Below are 17,044 nucleotides of genomic sequence, written 5' to 3' on the forward strand. Positions count from 1 at the left end.
CATACAAAAAGTCTCTTCTACGAAGTTCCTGGGAATAATAGTAGATGATAAACGTAAATGGAAGCTGCATGTTGATGTTTGTAAAATCATCTCTAGAAATATTGGTATTTTGAACAAGGTAAAATTGTCTTTTCCATCTCGTATACTGCTTAATTTATACTCAACTTTAGTACTTCCTTACTTGAATTATGCAATACTTGCGTGGGGCACCTGTGGAAATACTCAATTAAATAGAATTTTACTATTGAAAAAGAAAGCAATGCGAATCATTTGTCACACTAATTTTCACGCTCATACTAATGAACTCTCTCACGCAAATAATGTTTTGAAGATTCATGACTTATTTTTCTACAACTTGGGTATATTTATGTATACACTAGAAAAAATGAATTGCCACAAGTTCTCTCAAATATGTTGAACAAAAATACTGAATTTTATAGTTACCCCACGAGAAAAGCAAAATGTTATCACCTACCAAAGACAAGAACGCAATTTTCCAGCAGGATTTTCACTTTCATTGGCCCAAAATATTGGAATGCCCTTCCTGGCACATTACAAGAAAAGCCCTTATTAAGTGGTTTCAAAAATGCCGTCAAGCACTTTTTGTTGCAAACGAATCAGAATAAGTAGTTCCCCTCTTCCTCTCTGTCTCTTTCTCTGTCTCCCTCAACCCCCTCTCTCTGTCTTCTTTTTTATCTTCCTGCATGTCTTCCCCCTCTTCTGTTTTTTACTCTCTCATTCCTATAGTCTTCATTTATCATCATCATCTTGTCATTCTGCTAATGTTTCTGATTTGTTTTTGTCTCGTTAATTGTTTGTTTTTCTATTGTCTGTCATGTTTTTTTGATTCCGTAATTTTTTTTAAATTAAGTTACAAATGTATAAAGTATAATTATTATTGTGCGAACCTACATCTAACAAGCTTTGCTTTCAAGTAGGTTCGTTTTTTTCAATTCTTGTGATTAAATCATTTTGCATTACAATGACTAAAAAACAATGTCAAAGATATTTCAATGCTTATTTCTGTTATACCATTACGTTTATTATTGTTTGTTATTGTTTATATTATGTGAAAAAGAAATGGAAAATAAATTCGCTCTGTTTAAAGCTATTATATATATTTAAAAAAATTAAAAAAATCACCATCCACCATTCGAACCAAGGTAATTTCATTGTTTGATACCATTGTTCGAATGGTGGATGGTAATTTGGACAAAGAATCATGGTTGCCATGGTACTTTTTTATAAGGGCACTTAGTCCACTCCACTTCATTCGATAAATAATTCTTTTAATTCTTGCTTCAAAACTTCCTTGTAACAACTTTTGTATCGTTAATCAGATATTGCTCAAACTTTCAATTATTTTTGTTTCTCTTATTTTTCTGCTTTTATTAAAACAAACTTAATAACATGGTATCAAACTATGGTAATTTCATTGTTCGATACCATGTTTACCATGGTTCGAATGGTGGATGGTAATTTGGACAAAGAACCATGGTTGCCATGGTACTTTTTTACAAGGGTGCACTTAGTCCATTCCACTTCTAGAAATAATCATTCGATAAATAATTTCTTTAATTCTTGCTTCAAAACTTCCTTGTAACAACTTTTGTATCTTTAATCAGATATTGCTCAAACTTTCATTTATTTGTTTCTCTTATTTTTCTGCTTTTATTAAAACAAACTTAATATCAGGGTTGACTTCCCCTTTAAGTATGTTGCGATCTTCCTACATGTGAGTTTCTTTTAGAGCATTCAGGTTGTACAAGCATACAACTGTTTACATGGTGCTCCCCGCCCACCCTCAAGGTTTCCACGGTTAGCATTCACACTTAAATGCTTTTGTTAACACTGCTGCCGCCTGTGAAAAGTGTGAAAAGACCATTGATCCTTCTGTCAAAAGAACCAGCATATATGAGACATTTAAAAGAATTAAAGAAAAGTAAAATGTAGATTAGAAAAGGGAAGAGGGGGTAATGGGATGAAATTAAATTAGTCACTCATACATGCATCACAATTGTGGATGAACTGCTCACCTTTGATTCTCTTTCTTTCCTTGCAAGTGTTTCAAAAAAACACTGATGGAATGCACCTGATAGAGAAGCTTTCTTCAAGGATGGCATGGAGCATGATATTATGTCTGCCACATCAAGTGACATGGTAGGTCCACAATCTCTCTCTCTACCGAGTTCAACCTGGATAAAATGAAAAAGTGATTACTGGTTTAATGCAGAATATAGATGTTCACTTGGATGTTAGACATAGATGTGTTACCTACATGAGAGGTTGCCCTAGATATGCTGCTAGAACGTACTACAGAGAGTAAGAGGGCAGCATTTACACATCTCTGTTTTCATATACCTTTCTTTTGGCCTACCTACCTCCACTATCCTAGATGCTACAGACTTCTAACAAGTTACTCTAGATAGTGCAAAAGTGTTTTTTTTTATCTTTGTCATACAAAAGGCTCCTCAAAATGCCATCTTCATACTCTAAATTTAACTCCAAAACCAACTCTTTCAAGAATTGATGAAATTCTTTAAATATTGACCAATGAAAAAGACAAATTGCCATAACTTTGACATATCAATTCCATTCGGTCCAAATTTTTTACAGCATCTTTATCTTTGCATATATTGCCCACGTTTCGGCCGAATTTCACAGATCAATGGTTACTTATGATATGAATAGCACCCTCTAAAGTTTTGAAAATGGATGTGTTTATGTGGCAATAGCTATGTCATATTCGGGTTTAGATACTTCAAGATATCCCTTTTTCAGTAAAAAAAAAAAAAAGAAAAAGAAAGAAAGAAAACAGATGCACCTCACTATTGACCGACTGCGCGAGAAATTGCTCTCAAAAACCGTACTAGGTCTATGAAACTTTATAGCAGACATGTGTATCAACCTTCTTCACAACTGCCTGCCAAGTTTGATAACATTTCTTGACGTTGATCATTACAAGGTTATTGTAAAAAAATGCTCAATTTGCTATGCATAACATTACAATGTGTGACATGCTTCTAGTACATTTAATTGTCATCCACGCTAATAGCATGGATGACAATGGGGTCAAAATGACTGTAATGAAATGCGGCTTCAAATGATACCATAAACAGTATACATGTATGTCCACTCAGAAAATTTTGAGTAAATCGAAATTGTAACAGGGCACAAATCAGATTACGCAGGGTTTCTGCCCAACTGTAACATTGGCTATAACATCAATTTTCAGATTGATTTTGTCCCCTTTTTTATTTATTTTTTATCTTGGAATTTTGCAAGTATATTCTGGGGGCCAAACTCAGGGCATCTCATTGTCTCATTTTGAAAATCTGTCAAGCGGGACGTTTTAGATGCCATTTCATACCCTGCACTATATGCGTCACGTATTAGTATGTTAGCATACAAGGTCGTATACGCCAAATTATATGGAAAACCATACGTGCGTAATGACATGTGCCTTGCCGAGCGTGTGTACATAGGATCATTCATCTGCTTAAAAATAGAAATATGGGCATCAATGCATGCATTTCATTCTACGATTGCAGTTCTAGTTTCCAAATTATTACTGTTCAAACCTCTTTGATTTGAGTTCTTTTCCAACAGCAATGCAGTAATACATTTCTACAATGATATTTATATACTGAGAACAGAAACTACTGGTTGGTAAAAAGGGGAAAATAAAAGCACATGTGCTAGTCGAGATGCACCCTGCCATAAGTATACTGTTGTACTGTAAGAAAAGTGCAAAAGGTATAAAAGTAAGAACTTGTACCAAAATGGTTGAACTATCATGTTTATCAAACTATGATTAAACTTACCACATGTGGTCCAATGAAAGCATAACCAGCTACAGTGTGTGCTGTCGTGTATGGGGATATGGCCACCTCAATATTCAATGAAGAAACCCTGTCCTTCACCAAGGCTGCAACATCTGGGTCCTGACTCTCAAAAGCTACATCAACAATGAAATCTATCTCTATCTTAGAAGCCTTTACCGATAGTTCTTGAAGCATAGAGTTAATTACATAGGTTGCAATACTTTTGTTCTGTGACACAGTGAAGTACAGGAGATACTTAAACTCCTCCTCCTTTGGCAGCACTATTTGATCAATCAGCCTGTTGAATTCATCACGATCTGACTCATATAGGGAAGCAAGATGGACTCCAGCCATGTACTCCTGAAACAGTTTGTGAGGGAAGAAAACTGGCAATTGCACATGAGAATTCCTCTCATGTGTATCCGTGTCAGCAGTAATTCTGTCCTCCTGAGACAAAATCCCGACCCTGCAAGCAGTGTCCTTGGATTCTGGGCATACTTCGAAATCATCTTCACCGAAAACCAATGTATTTTCTAGCAGACCATTGAGGGCCTGTTTGGCAATAGGTCCAAGGAGCTCCTCAATATCTTTCAAATAGGCAATAAGTGACGAGCTGCCTACTTTATTCACCTCTTTCTGAGCATAATGTTCTTTTAGAAAGGCAATCATTTCTTTGAAAATCTGAGAAAAGGTTTTCAATGATTTCATTTCCTTTAGTTTTTGCTTGTCACGTTCTTTCCACATAAGACACAACATGGCTACATATATAGGAAAGTGGGCCATGTTTTCAGATATGACATCATTCTCACTGATGAACTGGATAAGCCGATTTGCTTTATCCTCATCCTTTGGAAAGTATTTGTGAATGTAAACTGACAAATTCTCTCTGTTGAAACCCTCAACATGAATGAATGTGTAGAGCTTCATTAGATCACCATCTGATCTAATCTCTACTGCTCTCCATGGGCGAGTGGTCACCAAGACTGGGCAAGAGGCAAGTTGATCTGAACAAAGAATATCTTCAAGTCCAATGTCATCAGTCTCAGATGAGCTTCGACATGCCTCTGAGAGGGTGACACTTTGCTGTGATGGCTGAGGTTGCATATGATAAGAAGGTTGTGATTCGCAAGATTTTGTCTTCATGAATTTGCCACTTAATTCGTCTAGCCCATCTAATGCGATAAATACCTTGTTAGGATTTGACCGGATATACTCAGTTATCTGAGAAACCTTTGCTGGATTGTTTTTGGCCAGATAAGACTTTGCAATCTCGCCAATAGTGTGTTGCTTAAATTTACGTAGAGGAACGATCAAGACCCACACAAAGTGACTGAAATGCCTCCCTTCAATCCAGTCCCAGGCAATCTTAGCACAAAATGTAGTTTTTCCAGCCCCTGCCTCTCCCTGAACCAAGATCCGCTTGGGGAACTCTCCATTGACTTTGAGATCAATAAAATTGTTGTAATCTATTATTTGCTTGCCAGTTCCATCCTCTTCTTCCAATACAAGATTTGTGTGTAGTTTTTCAAAACCCACAAGTGAAGAAGGCTTGAGAGGATCAGCTCTGATCTTACAGAGAGTTGACCTGTAATTGAACTTGAAATCATTTGCACACTGCTCAACCAGTTCAGGAGAAAGTTGTTTGGACTGTGATTCTGACGGTCTTGATGGCCCTCCTAAAAATTAATAGATAATCCACATTCGCTTGGTATAGATAAACATAGTTTGATCATATGTACATCTGAAATGGTTGAAAAGGCCCGAGGCTAATAGTGTGACCTACAATGTACGACTAGGTGCATGTACTCAAGGAGTCCTACACGTTTGTCTGAATTTATATGACTACATTCAATTTTAAGGACATTTAAAATCTGAGTAATTATTGTATTCAGGAACTAGTAGATGAATATCAATGGCATAATTTTTCCTACGACATTTCAGCAATACAGAGTTTCCCTGACAATCACACATCTTATTTTGAAGGAAAAAACAAGACAAATGTGATAGCGTCTCCAGTATTCCTCTGCCTAAATTCAGTTAAGATCAGGGCTAGAATCAATCTCTTAATATTACAATGAGAGCAAAAAGCCTCTCTCTCTACATGTATATGTATATAATTACATGTTGATTGAAATACCTTTCCAACCCTTGACCTTTGACCTAAAAAATCAACATCTGATCACTTTTCTCCCTATGGTGACGCAAACCATATGTAGTTAGTAATTGACCCTCTTAAGTTAACCCAAATATAATCAGTTTGTCTCAATATGGGGATGCATACCAACACCACATGGCTCAAACCATTCTTGAGACATTGCAATAATGGGGCTAAAACTCTGAATTTTTTTTTGACCCTCATGGCCTTTGGCCTTTGACCTTCCTATCCCGAAATATAATCACTTCATCTTGCTTTGGTGATGCATGATAACACCAAGTTTGAAGTTCATACCTCAAATGGTTCTTGACATATCATGAGGCTAAAACCTGTAATTTCTTAAGTTTACCTCTATGACCCACTTACACCCAAATCTAATCGAAGATTATCTTCTTATGGTGATACATATTATCAACAAGTGTGAATTTCATACCTCAAGTGGTTCTTAAGATATCGCAATAGCAAACACGTAGGATGAATGGACATACAACCCGAAAACATATTTTGTCCTACATTAAATTCCGTGAGCAGATGCATAATTACAGTTATCATTATGGAATGACCCGAAATAATATAATTTGTTTGTAGAACATGTGCACATAAAGAAAGCTGACACACATTAAATGCTGCTGTCACTCAAAGTGCTTGTACTATTTTGGGGTCCAGAAAATATCTAAGATTATTAAAGTTTAATTAGTAAATTTTTAAAACATGCATGGGGCCTGATGAAATTGGACACTTCTGTAAACAGAGGCAAATGTTTAGAACACAGAGCACGATCACTATCTAAATGGTAAAAATTGACTTCGCTTTTATGAATGGTTTTCTATGTCTTCTGGTGTAGCAATACTTAGAGTCTGTTTACCTGTGATCTTTGGAAATGGAGGTCCATCAAGTAATCCGTCTGATAGGCCACCCAAGTCAATCTCTTGTAGTTTGTCTGCCAAAAGCTGTCGTTTGTTTGAGTGTGGAGGTTGCTGCTTGACATTCCATTTCATAAAGACATCCATAAAGGCATCTTTGAAGTTCTTCGAATTCTCAATCAGGTTTGCCTTAAGCTGAGCATGGGAGAACCCTAGAGATATCCCTACATTGTAGTAGTAAGATGGATCGATATCCTGGGCCAGCTTCAGGAACTCCATTTCACTGACAGTACTGTAAAATGAACAATAAATCAATTGGGTATGATAGTATTTTAGTTGGAGAGCATCCTATTGGCTGACAAGCTTTTATGTGACACTCAACAATTTGCATTACGTGCTCGAGCGTGCAATTTAACAAGCTGGGGATATCAGAATATATATTGCCTGTGATATTAACATTTGAAACATACTGCCCCAAATTACAGGTGAGTGCGGTATTGTTCTCGCAAAGGTAATCATTCTGCCTAAAGCAGAATCTGGCAGTACATACAATTATGGTTAGATAGTAATGATAATATCAATAAGAAAAAGATTACTACTAGTTCTAATATTAATAATAATGATAATCGCCTATTGAATACTTAGCAATACAGCGGCATTCTCATGAACTTCGCGATCGATGCCTCACTAGTTTTCGCACTGGCCTGTTTATTTTTTTTTAAATACCCGACACTGCTTGACACGAGAGGTCCAGGGATGAGCGAGTAGACCTTTAGCTAGTGTATGGGAGTGTGAATTGGAGTGTGTATAAGAGTGTAAATGTGAGGGTTTATGAGAGTGTCCAAGGTACAGGAGTGAGAATAGGAGCGTGTATAGGAATGAGAGCGTGTATTGAAGAGCAAAGGGCCTGCTTGCTCATCCTTTGACCTACTCTTGTGTCACCTCACAAAATATATTTTAAACGTGAATTAATTTGCCTGTTATTGCCTTAGTCATATTAGTTATGAACTTTGTTATGAATTTTGTTATATACTGTATATTATACTTTTCAACCACATTTGTATGTATTCATTGCCAATGTAAATTGTTCATAATTCAGCCATCTGGCTGCGAAGTGCAATCAATAAAACCTTTTCAATCTCAATCTCAAATCGCCTGTGAGAGGCGAGTGGGCGGCGCGCTGTCTGTCAGTTAATTATTCAGGCTCGTTCATTCTATTCATTTCAAATATAGTTTGATATGCTGGACAATTTCAAGAAATAAAAATATGTTAAATCATTTAGTATTTTTATTTTGACTAAAAACCGTACCACTCTTTGTTTATTTAATTTTTAAGCACCGGGAAAGAAACTTGCATTGTTAGATTTATCGATCGGCTTAAAATTGCGGCCAACGCCAACCTGTCTACAACGATCACTTTTTGTGTTACCCTTAGGCGGTCGCTATAGACAGGTTTGACTATACATACTATCATTATTATTACTATTTGATTCTACTAATATACTACAACTTCTACTACTACTATACTACTACTACTACTACTACTACTACTACTACTACTACTGCTAGTACTACTATAAGTACTACTACTACTATTTTTATTATTTATTATTATTATTATTATTATTATTATTACCTTCATCATCATGATAATTATCTGCATCATTGCATAGTCTATATGCATATTTTGTATTCACATGATAACTTAAAGTGTCACATACAAAGAGAAAGTCGAGTTCTGGGAAAGGTGTAAATAATTTGTGAGCCTTTTCATTCTGTTTATGTTGGTGTGGAAGAGTATCATAGAAAAAAGTTCCTTGAAAAAGATGGCTCTTCAAATGCCCTCATACTCAAAATATGACAAATAATTTGATGTGGACCACACTTTCACGACACATGTTTGTGTAGTCATATATACACATTTCTGTGTCCAGTTCATGTGACTTTTAGCAAGACTGGGCCAAATAATAATTTTGACGACTCCAAAACAAAACAGTATATACCAATACTGTTGCGCTACATGCATGATCAACCTTTGGAATCACTTCCACACTAGTTAGCTGTTTCTTTTGCAATGCAATCGCGTGACCAGAACTGAACTCTATTGTTAACCCACAAAGGTTACTCGTATAAAGGCTAGCTTACTTTGAATCATCGGGTCATCATGTCGGGTCAGGTTGTAGCGTTACCCGGCCTTTTGTGAAAATTAACATGCCATTTATTTATGAAATGTCAGGGGATATGTTTGTGAAACAAATCGTTCTCATCTTCAAATGGTCTGGTCCAAATTACGTGACACTTTGTGAAAACCTTTCAGTAAATCTACTTAAGATCGCATCCTGAACGTGCATCTTCACATGATCTTTTGTTTTATGCACATGTTATAAATACCTCTATTACTACTGGATGTGTCCCTATCGAATGGAAAAAGGCAAGAGTAAGTGCTTTACATAAAGGTGGAACAAATGAACCCACAAATTTTAGACCGATATCGATACTGCCAATACTTTCGAAAGTACTAGAACGGGTAGTGTTCGATCAGTTATATGACTATCTGAATAGTAATAATCTAATCAATGTATATCAATCTGGCTTCCGGCCACTGCACTCAACAGCCACTGCATTGCTGAATTCGACAGATGAATGGCTGAAAAGCTTCGAACAAGGCAAAGTGGTGTGCTCTGTAATGATAGATTTGAAGAAAGCCTTCGACACAGTTGATTTTGATTTACTAATTGAAAAATTAAAATATTATGGTATTGGACAACACACACTTAATTGGTTCACAAGTTATCTGTATGAGAGATACCAAAAAACCACAGTCCATGGTATATCATCTGAGTTTTTACCTATTCAATCTGGAATTCCACAAGGGTCCATCCTTGGACCTCTTCTCTTTATTATGCACATCAACGATTTACCCTTAGTACTAAAAAATTGTAAAATAAATATGTATGCTGATGACACTATTTTATATTATGCTAGTAATGACTTTTCTGAACTGGAAAACAAAGTAAACGAAGATTTAGTAAATGTGAAAAAATGGCTTGATGTCAATAAGTTAAGTTTAAATATAAATAAAACAGAATACATTGTACTAGGAACAAAAATCGTCTTAAACTAGCACGTAATACAAATTTGAATATTAACATAGATGGAACCCCTCTGAAAAGAGTTACTACATGCAAACATTTGGGAGTGATTGTGGATGAAACTTTATCATGGACAGACCATATTAAATCTGTACAAAAGAAATGTAGTAGTGGATTGTATATGTTAAAATCAATACGTAATATTGTTGGTAAAGATACATTGAAATTAGTATATAATGCATTGATTTTATCCCACCTCTCCTATTGTGATGTAATATGGGGAAACTGTGGAAAGTGCCTTCAAAATGATCTCCAGAAACTTCAAAATCGGGCAGCTCGAATAATAAATGATACCCCTTGGGATTCATCGGGAAGCTACAACCTTAATAAACTTGGATGGGATACGCTTGAACAGAAAAGGAAGGAAAATATCGCTTTAATGACTTTCAATATACTTAATAAAAAAGCTCCTTCTTATTTAATTGATAAATTTTCGTTCAGAGAAAGACCACATAATACGAGAAGTGGCAATCTATGTATTAAGACAATCCAGCCTAAAACGGATAGTACCAAACGCACATTTGTGTACAGAGGCGCTTGCCTATGGAACTCACTACCACACGAAGTGCAAGCTGCACAAACCAAATACAGTTTCACAACAGGTCTCAAAAGAATAACAAATTTATAATAATATACAATATACTATGCTCAAATATGTCTATGAACTTTCGAATGTTTCCTTTTTATTTTTGATGTGTCCATTTTTGTGTTGTTTGAATTTATATTGTTGTGTATGCATCTGCTCAGGTATTTTTAAATTTCCATATGATGTAATATAATTTCATTTCATTTTATCCGAAAATGATTAAATAATATATCTTTTATCTGCTGTGCTTGTTATTCTAATTCACTTTTAAGTGTTTTTTTACTGACTTAAATAAAATAAAATTGTAATCATATCCTTAATTGTAATAATGCAGTATCTTGACCAGCCACATTTGATTTTTTTTTTTAATATTTTTTTTTTTTAATACATCATTTCTGGCAGTTTATATGCACTAGTAACAATTTGTATTACCTATTTTAATTTGAATTATATTTACAGTACTCTTGTTTGGACACTCATGATTATTGTTATCAATATACATATACTTTTTCGGCAGTACTATTCTATCGTTATATTGTTAGATATTTATCTTGATTATTTATTGTTTGTTTTAAATATGTCATTGATGTACCATTATCATTTTTATGTTAATTCGATGTATTTACATTGTGCCACACGGCCCCAATGGAAATCAGTCTTGTAACTGTTTGGGCTTTTTTAACCGTGTATAAATAAAGATATCAATTCAAAAAAAAAAAAAATTCAATTCAATTCAATTCAATGCAAGGTCGTGTAACGCAACCACCCGACCGGACGCGATGACCCAATGACTCGAAGTAAGCCAGTATGCATACCTTTCTGCAGTGTTAGGACCTGGATTGGTTTCAACATCACCAGATCTCATCAAGAGGATCAGGAGCAGGTAGAGAAAGCAGAATCCACCCATGGTGTAAGATGTCCTTCGAACTCGACAGAAATGTAGCCCTCTGGAAAATGGTGATGACATCGTGGGCAACAGTGCCTGAAAATATTATTCAGAAATATCTACATTACGTACATAAAGCAGATGGATTGAAGATCCTTTAGAGCAGGCCTTCTCAACTAGTTTATTAGAAGTGCCAAAACGAAAAGAATTTGTAGTTGAAGTGCCACCCTCCCTGTATGGTTGACTGTGCTGCAAGGGAGCGTAGCGACCGAGCCGAAAATGGTTTGGGTCCAGGGGCGAAGCCCTAACGGGGGTAGCAGGGGGCAGAGCCCCCTAAAGCTGGTGGATTTAGGGCTTTCTAAAGGCCCTAATGGGGCACTTTTAGCACCAGTTCATTCCACAATATAATCAATCATAATTTCATATTGATGTGACAAAATTAGTTCAATTCCTGGGTACAATTACACTGGAGGTATATTTATATGTAGTGTTTTGTGTGCAATAAACATAGGAAATGTCAAAATAAAGTTTTTAAAAAAAAGAAGATGTTTCCAGAGATTGGCAATGTTAAAATTGGTATCCCATCGTAAGCTAATTGTTGTTCAGACCTTAGGTTTAGATTCGTATAAAATGGTAAAAAACAATAAATTCCCCTTTCTTTATGTTTGTTAAGCAGGCATTTTGGGACCAAATTCGACTGCAACTTCTTGATTTAGCTGAGTATTTGATTCTAAAATATATATTTTCTTTCTTTCTGTTTTTTGTTTTGTTGTTGCAACATTCGCGCGCCACTCCGACTGACCGCAAGCGCCACAAGTGGCGCGCGCGCCGCCAGTTGAGAAGGCCTGCTTTAGAGGATTTCAATTCTCTATATATATCTATCTAATAATAGTGAACAATTTGGGGGGTTTTCGACGCCATAAATTGTGTTGCCCCCGCCTCCTGAAACCCGCCCTTAGGAAGAATTGCTGGGACCAGCCAAGAAGCTGTGCCTCGCAGGGTTCATATTCGAGAAATACAGTAATTGGGCAGATAACGATGATTTTTTGAATTGTTTTGGTAGTTGTCAATCGGGGCGGCCGAGTTTCTTTCACAGCGCGAAATAAGGGTCATCATGTACTGCATCGTATGCAGAGATCTCGGTGGAGCATGCATAAGATAGAAGCAGCAGTCTGGACTAAGGAAAGTGAGTGACGGTGACGGTAACAGTGACGCATAACAGCTAATGAAGTGTATTGCACATTCCTTCCGTGACTAGTCCGAACTTGCCTTGCAACAGCTATCAGTATCGAAACTTTTTATGATTATTAAAGTTGATACTCTAAGACAATCCAAAATATTGAGATAATTACATCAATAGAAAGCTTTTAACCCCCAGAATAACACTAAATGGTGTCCAACTGACAAAAACAAGTTTAGATTTTATGCGAGTAAACTCTACCAAACTGTCTGAAACCCGGAAGTGCATGTAGAGTCGGGCCTCTATCCGTGACGTCACGAACGGGACTCATGGGCTCAGTGAGAGTGAATGGCAGTGATATCCCTTCGTAAATGCTATCTAGTCAGAGCTTAGATTTGTACTTGTTAAGGAGTATATTTGATGGATTTTCTGTTTTCATTTGAATGAAGAATAACGAAGCAACATTTTCCAGTCGCTGATTTCTTTTTATATCCTCATATTCACCTATTTGGTAGAGATTTAAAACGAGTTTACAGCTTAGGAAACAAGGTTAAATCGTGCACGTATGAATAGGCGGATGCATTATCTTGTCATCAGATAAGATACAGGAGCAGTTTTGTAAAACGAATAGGTCTAGAACTATGATAGCACTTATCATAGATGAGTGTGACTGCCTCAAAAAAGGATAGGCCTACAGTACCAGTTAAACATTTTATGTTGTAAAATATCAAACTTGAACGAGATCATGCAAGCGCGCTTCCTCTATAATATTTTGGCTAGTGATGCGGCTCTTGCATGAACGTTCGTGAAGCGAGCAGAATCGGGAGGTAAGACCAAGCCGCTGCTCTAGGCGCTGCTTGCTTGTGATGGAACGTACGTGCGCTAGTTATATGTTTATCGGCAATTGCAAGATAATGAAAGCGACGTTGCCCAGCTAAGAAAAACAACTAACAAAGACTTGCTCCTGACTACCGGTGTCAGAATTGGTAGATGAAGGATCTTCAGGGCCAAGGAAGGCGAAAGACATGGGGAAAAGGAAGAAGAAACCATCGGGAGATCGCTGTATGGTAATGAACTGTGCATGGGTAGACAGCTACTGTTCACTCCGTGCCTGGGCCGATTTCAACACCAAAACAAAAATTACATGGTGAAAATATCGACTAATAGCACATCGTTGGCATGTATATGTCATAATTTTTAAAAGGGGAATTGATATTAAAGGTATTACAAAGTTTTGGGAATATTTCATCAGGATTGGATCATGAAATTTAAAATTTGCATTACTATTGTGAAACATAGTGTTAGAACACCCAACTCTAAAAAAATTGGGCTCTAAAAAGCTTTTGATTTGGAGTAATTAAAATTTTAAAAAATAAAAAAATTTACCGGTACTCCCGGTAAATTTGGTATAGCTCCCTCTCAGTTCGAAAATTTACATGTCATCTGAACAGCATAACACATATATAGCACTATTGTCAAAGTGTAGTAATTAACATGTTTTGACACCAAATCATATTACCAGACTTAAACAATATATATAATCATAAAGATAATTATTTTAAAGTCGAGTTGCCTTAGTGTAAGATTTTTATACTGTCTCCCAAATTTGAAGAAAAAAACACTTGTCTGTACACTGTAATCGCTATATAAATTTTTATAATCGATCGGACCGCCGCCATCTTATTGTACTTACGTTAGTCTATGTATTTCCTGTGCGGGCCGGAATATTCTGTGTTGTTCTCTTCAACTCATTTTTCCATTTCCCTCTCTTAATCGTTTCTGTGTTTTCAACTTTGAAATGCATTTGTTATGGCTCGACTTTGATAATATTGTTGTTCGTCAGATCTGTGAACGAACGCACACATTGCCTGTATTTTGGTCAAGTCAGTCAAGTGGTCGTGGTGACATGATCTGGCATCCCTGTGCATGTATTAGGCCTACGTATAGTACATGTTACGTGTGTACGTATATTAGTCTATGTGCCGGATTGGCCCGAAGAATTTCCTAGCACATTTTTTTTTAGGGATGATCTCAAAATACTCCCCAAAGTCGTTGTACAGGGACAGTTTGGGTAATCATTTATAGAGAGAACGTAACATTATTTATTTTGCATTTCTTTATTAAAAATAAGGAAGATACGTTTAATCTTACAAACGAAGATTAATCAATAATAAGGTTGACTTGACGTTTTCCCGAACAGTCGATCATGTGTATACTGCACATTCTTATTTTTAGATCATCCCTTAGTAAGTTTACGAGTACGTTTTGTTTATCCTGCTAAATGACCTCTGGTAGAGGTCAGTAATTGCTACACGTGTTTGGGCTATGGTTTGGGCTAATCTCTCTCTTTCCGTATAATTGAATTATATCCTTCGCCCCCCAACCAGGTCCATGTTATAACCAAGGAGTTACTACATGTAGTAACTCCTTCCCTTGAAATTCTCTCTCTCACTCTCTCTGTCGCTTCTATATCACTCTCATCTCCCCCTCTCTCTTTTGTATCTCTCTTTTGTATCCCTCTCTATCCCTTCTCTCCTTTCTCTCTCTCTCTCTCTCTCTTCTCTCTCTCGCTATCTTTATTTCTCCCATTTTCTTTCCCTCTCTCTTTATTTCTCTACCCCATACCATTCTCTTTTGATGTATATTGTATATATATATCTGTCTGAGTGTCTCTCTCTCTCCCTCTCATCGCATCACCTCGTTCATCCCCTTCTCTATCATATTTCTATATCCATATCACTTGTTAGTCTCTCTCTCTGTCGGTCTGTGTCCGTCTGTCTGATGACTGTCTCTCTCTCACTTACTATCACCATAGTAGGTCAATGATATCAACCCTTCATCTTTCTTTCGCTCCAACTTTCTCTCTCTCTCTCTAGAAGTTCTCATTCGCGTGATATAGGACCATATTATTTTTGTTTAGGGTTATAGATGAGGATGATATAAATATATGACAAAGATAATAATAATCACAATAACGAGAGAAGTTCTCATTCACGTGATAGGACAGTAATTTTTGGTTGGAGTTTATGACAACAATAATAATAATCACAAAGACGATAAGAGTTCTCATTTGCGTGATAGGACCATATTTCTTTTGACGGGGTTATGTAAATGAGGGTGATATAAATATATGACAAAGATAATAATTATCACAAATGCGAGAGAACTTCTTATTCACGTGATAGGACAGTAGTTTTTGGTTGGATTTTATGACAAGGATAATACTAATCATAAAGACGATAGAAGTTCTCATTCGCGTGATAGGACAGTATAGTTTTTGGTTGGAGTTTATGACAAGGATAATAATAATCACAAAGACGATAGAAGTTCTCATTCGCGTGATAGGACCATATTTCTTTTGTCGGGGTTATGTAAATGAGGGTGATATAAATATATTACAAAGATAATAATTATCACGAATGCGAGAGAACTTATTATTCACGTGATAGGACACTAGTTTTTGGGTGGAGTATATGACAAGAATAATAATAATCACAGAGACGATAGAAGTTCTCATTCGCGTGATAGGACAGTATAGTTTTTGGTTGGAGTTTATGACAAGGATAATAATAATCACAAAGACGATAGAAGTTCTCATTCGCGTGATAGGACCATATTTCTTTTGTCGGGGTTATGTAAATGAGGGTGATGTAAAAATATTACAAAGATAATAATTATCACGAATGCGAGAGAACTTATTATTCGCGTGATAGGACAGTAGTTTTGGGGTGGAGTATATGACAAAGATAATAATTATCACAAAAACGATAGAAGTTCTCATTCACGTGATTGGACAGTAGTTTTTGGTTGGATTTTATGACAAGGATAATACTAATCATAAAGACGTTAGAAGTTCTCATTCATGTGATAGGACCATATTTCTTTTGTCGGGGTTATGTAAATGAGGGTGATATTATGACAAGAAAAATAATAATCAAAAAGAAGATAGAAGTTCTCATTCACGTGATAGGACAGTAGTTTTTGGTTGGATTTTATGACAAGGATAAAAATAATCACAAAGACGATAGAAGTTCTCATTCGTGTGATAGGACCATATTTCTTTTGTCGGGGTTATGTAAATGAGGGTGATATAAATATATGACAAGAATAATAATAATCACAAAGACGATAGAAGTTCTCATTCACGTGATAGGACAGTAGTTTTTGGTTGGATTTTATGACATCACAAAGACGATATAGTTCTCATTCGCGTGATAGGACCATATTTCTTTTGTCGGGGTTATGTAAATGAGGGTGATATAAAAATATTACAAAGATAATAATTATCACGAATGCGAGAGAACTTATTATTCACGTGATAGGACACTAGTTTTTGGGTGGAGTATATGACAAGAATAATAATAATCACAAAGACGATAGAAGTTCTTATTCGTGTGA

At 36.1% G+C, this 17,044-nt stretch overlaps 1 protein-coding gene across 1 annotated transcript; it reads right to left on the reverse strand.

Annotated features, from left to right (window-relative positions):
- Positions 1–2,000: 2,000 nt before the first annotated feature.
- LOC115921337 lies at positions 2,001–11,496 on the reverse strand. The gene is made up of 4 exons (XM_030978718.1): positions 11,396–11,496; positions 6,845–7,134; positions 3,825–5,500; positions 2,001–2,195 (listed from the first exon to the last, which is right to left on the reverse strand). Exons 1-4 carry the CDS (start codon positions 11,485–11,487, stop codon positions 2,001–2,003), a joined length of 2,253 nt encoding a protein of 750 aa, XP_030834578.1. The 5' UTR covers positions 11,488–11,496.
- Positions 11,497–17,044: the final 5,548 nt, after the last annotated feature.

Source organism: Strongylocentrotus purpuratus, unplaced genomic scaffold (assembly GCF_000002235.5).
Source record: "Strongylocentrotus purpuratus isolate Spur 01 unplaced genomic scaffold, Spur_5.0 spur5_scaffold_1, whole genome shotgun sequence".
NCBI classification, from domain to species: Eukaryota; Metazoa; Echinodermata; class Echinoidea; order Camarodonta; family Strongylocentrotidae; genus Strongylocentrotus; species Strongylocentrotus purpuratus.

Excerpts from the sequence above, each read along its gene's own strand:
- LOC115921337 (XM_030978718.1), bottom strand. The coding sequence starts at position 11,487 with ATGGGTGGATTCTGCTTTCTCTACCTGCTCCTGATCCTCTTGATGAGA. Across the intron at positions 7,135-11,395 it reads GGTCCTAACACTGCAGAAAG|TACTGTCAGTGAAATGGAGT; the intron begins GTATGCATACTG and ends TTCATTTTACAG. Across the intron at positions 5,501-6,844 it reads TCCATTTCCAAAGATCACAG|GAGGGCCATCAAGACCGTCA; the intron begins GTAAACAGACTC and ends ATTAATTTTTAG.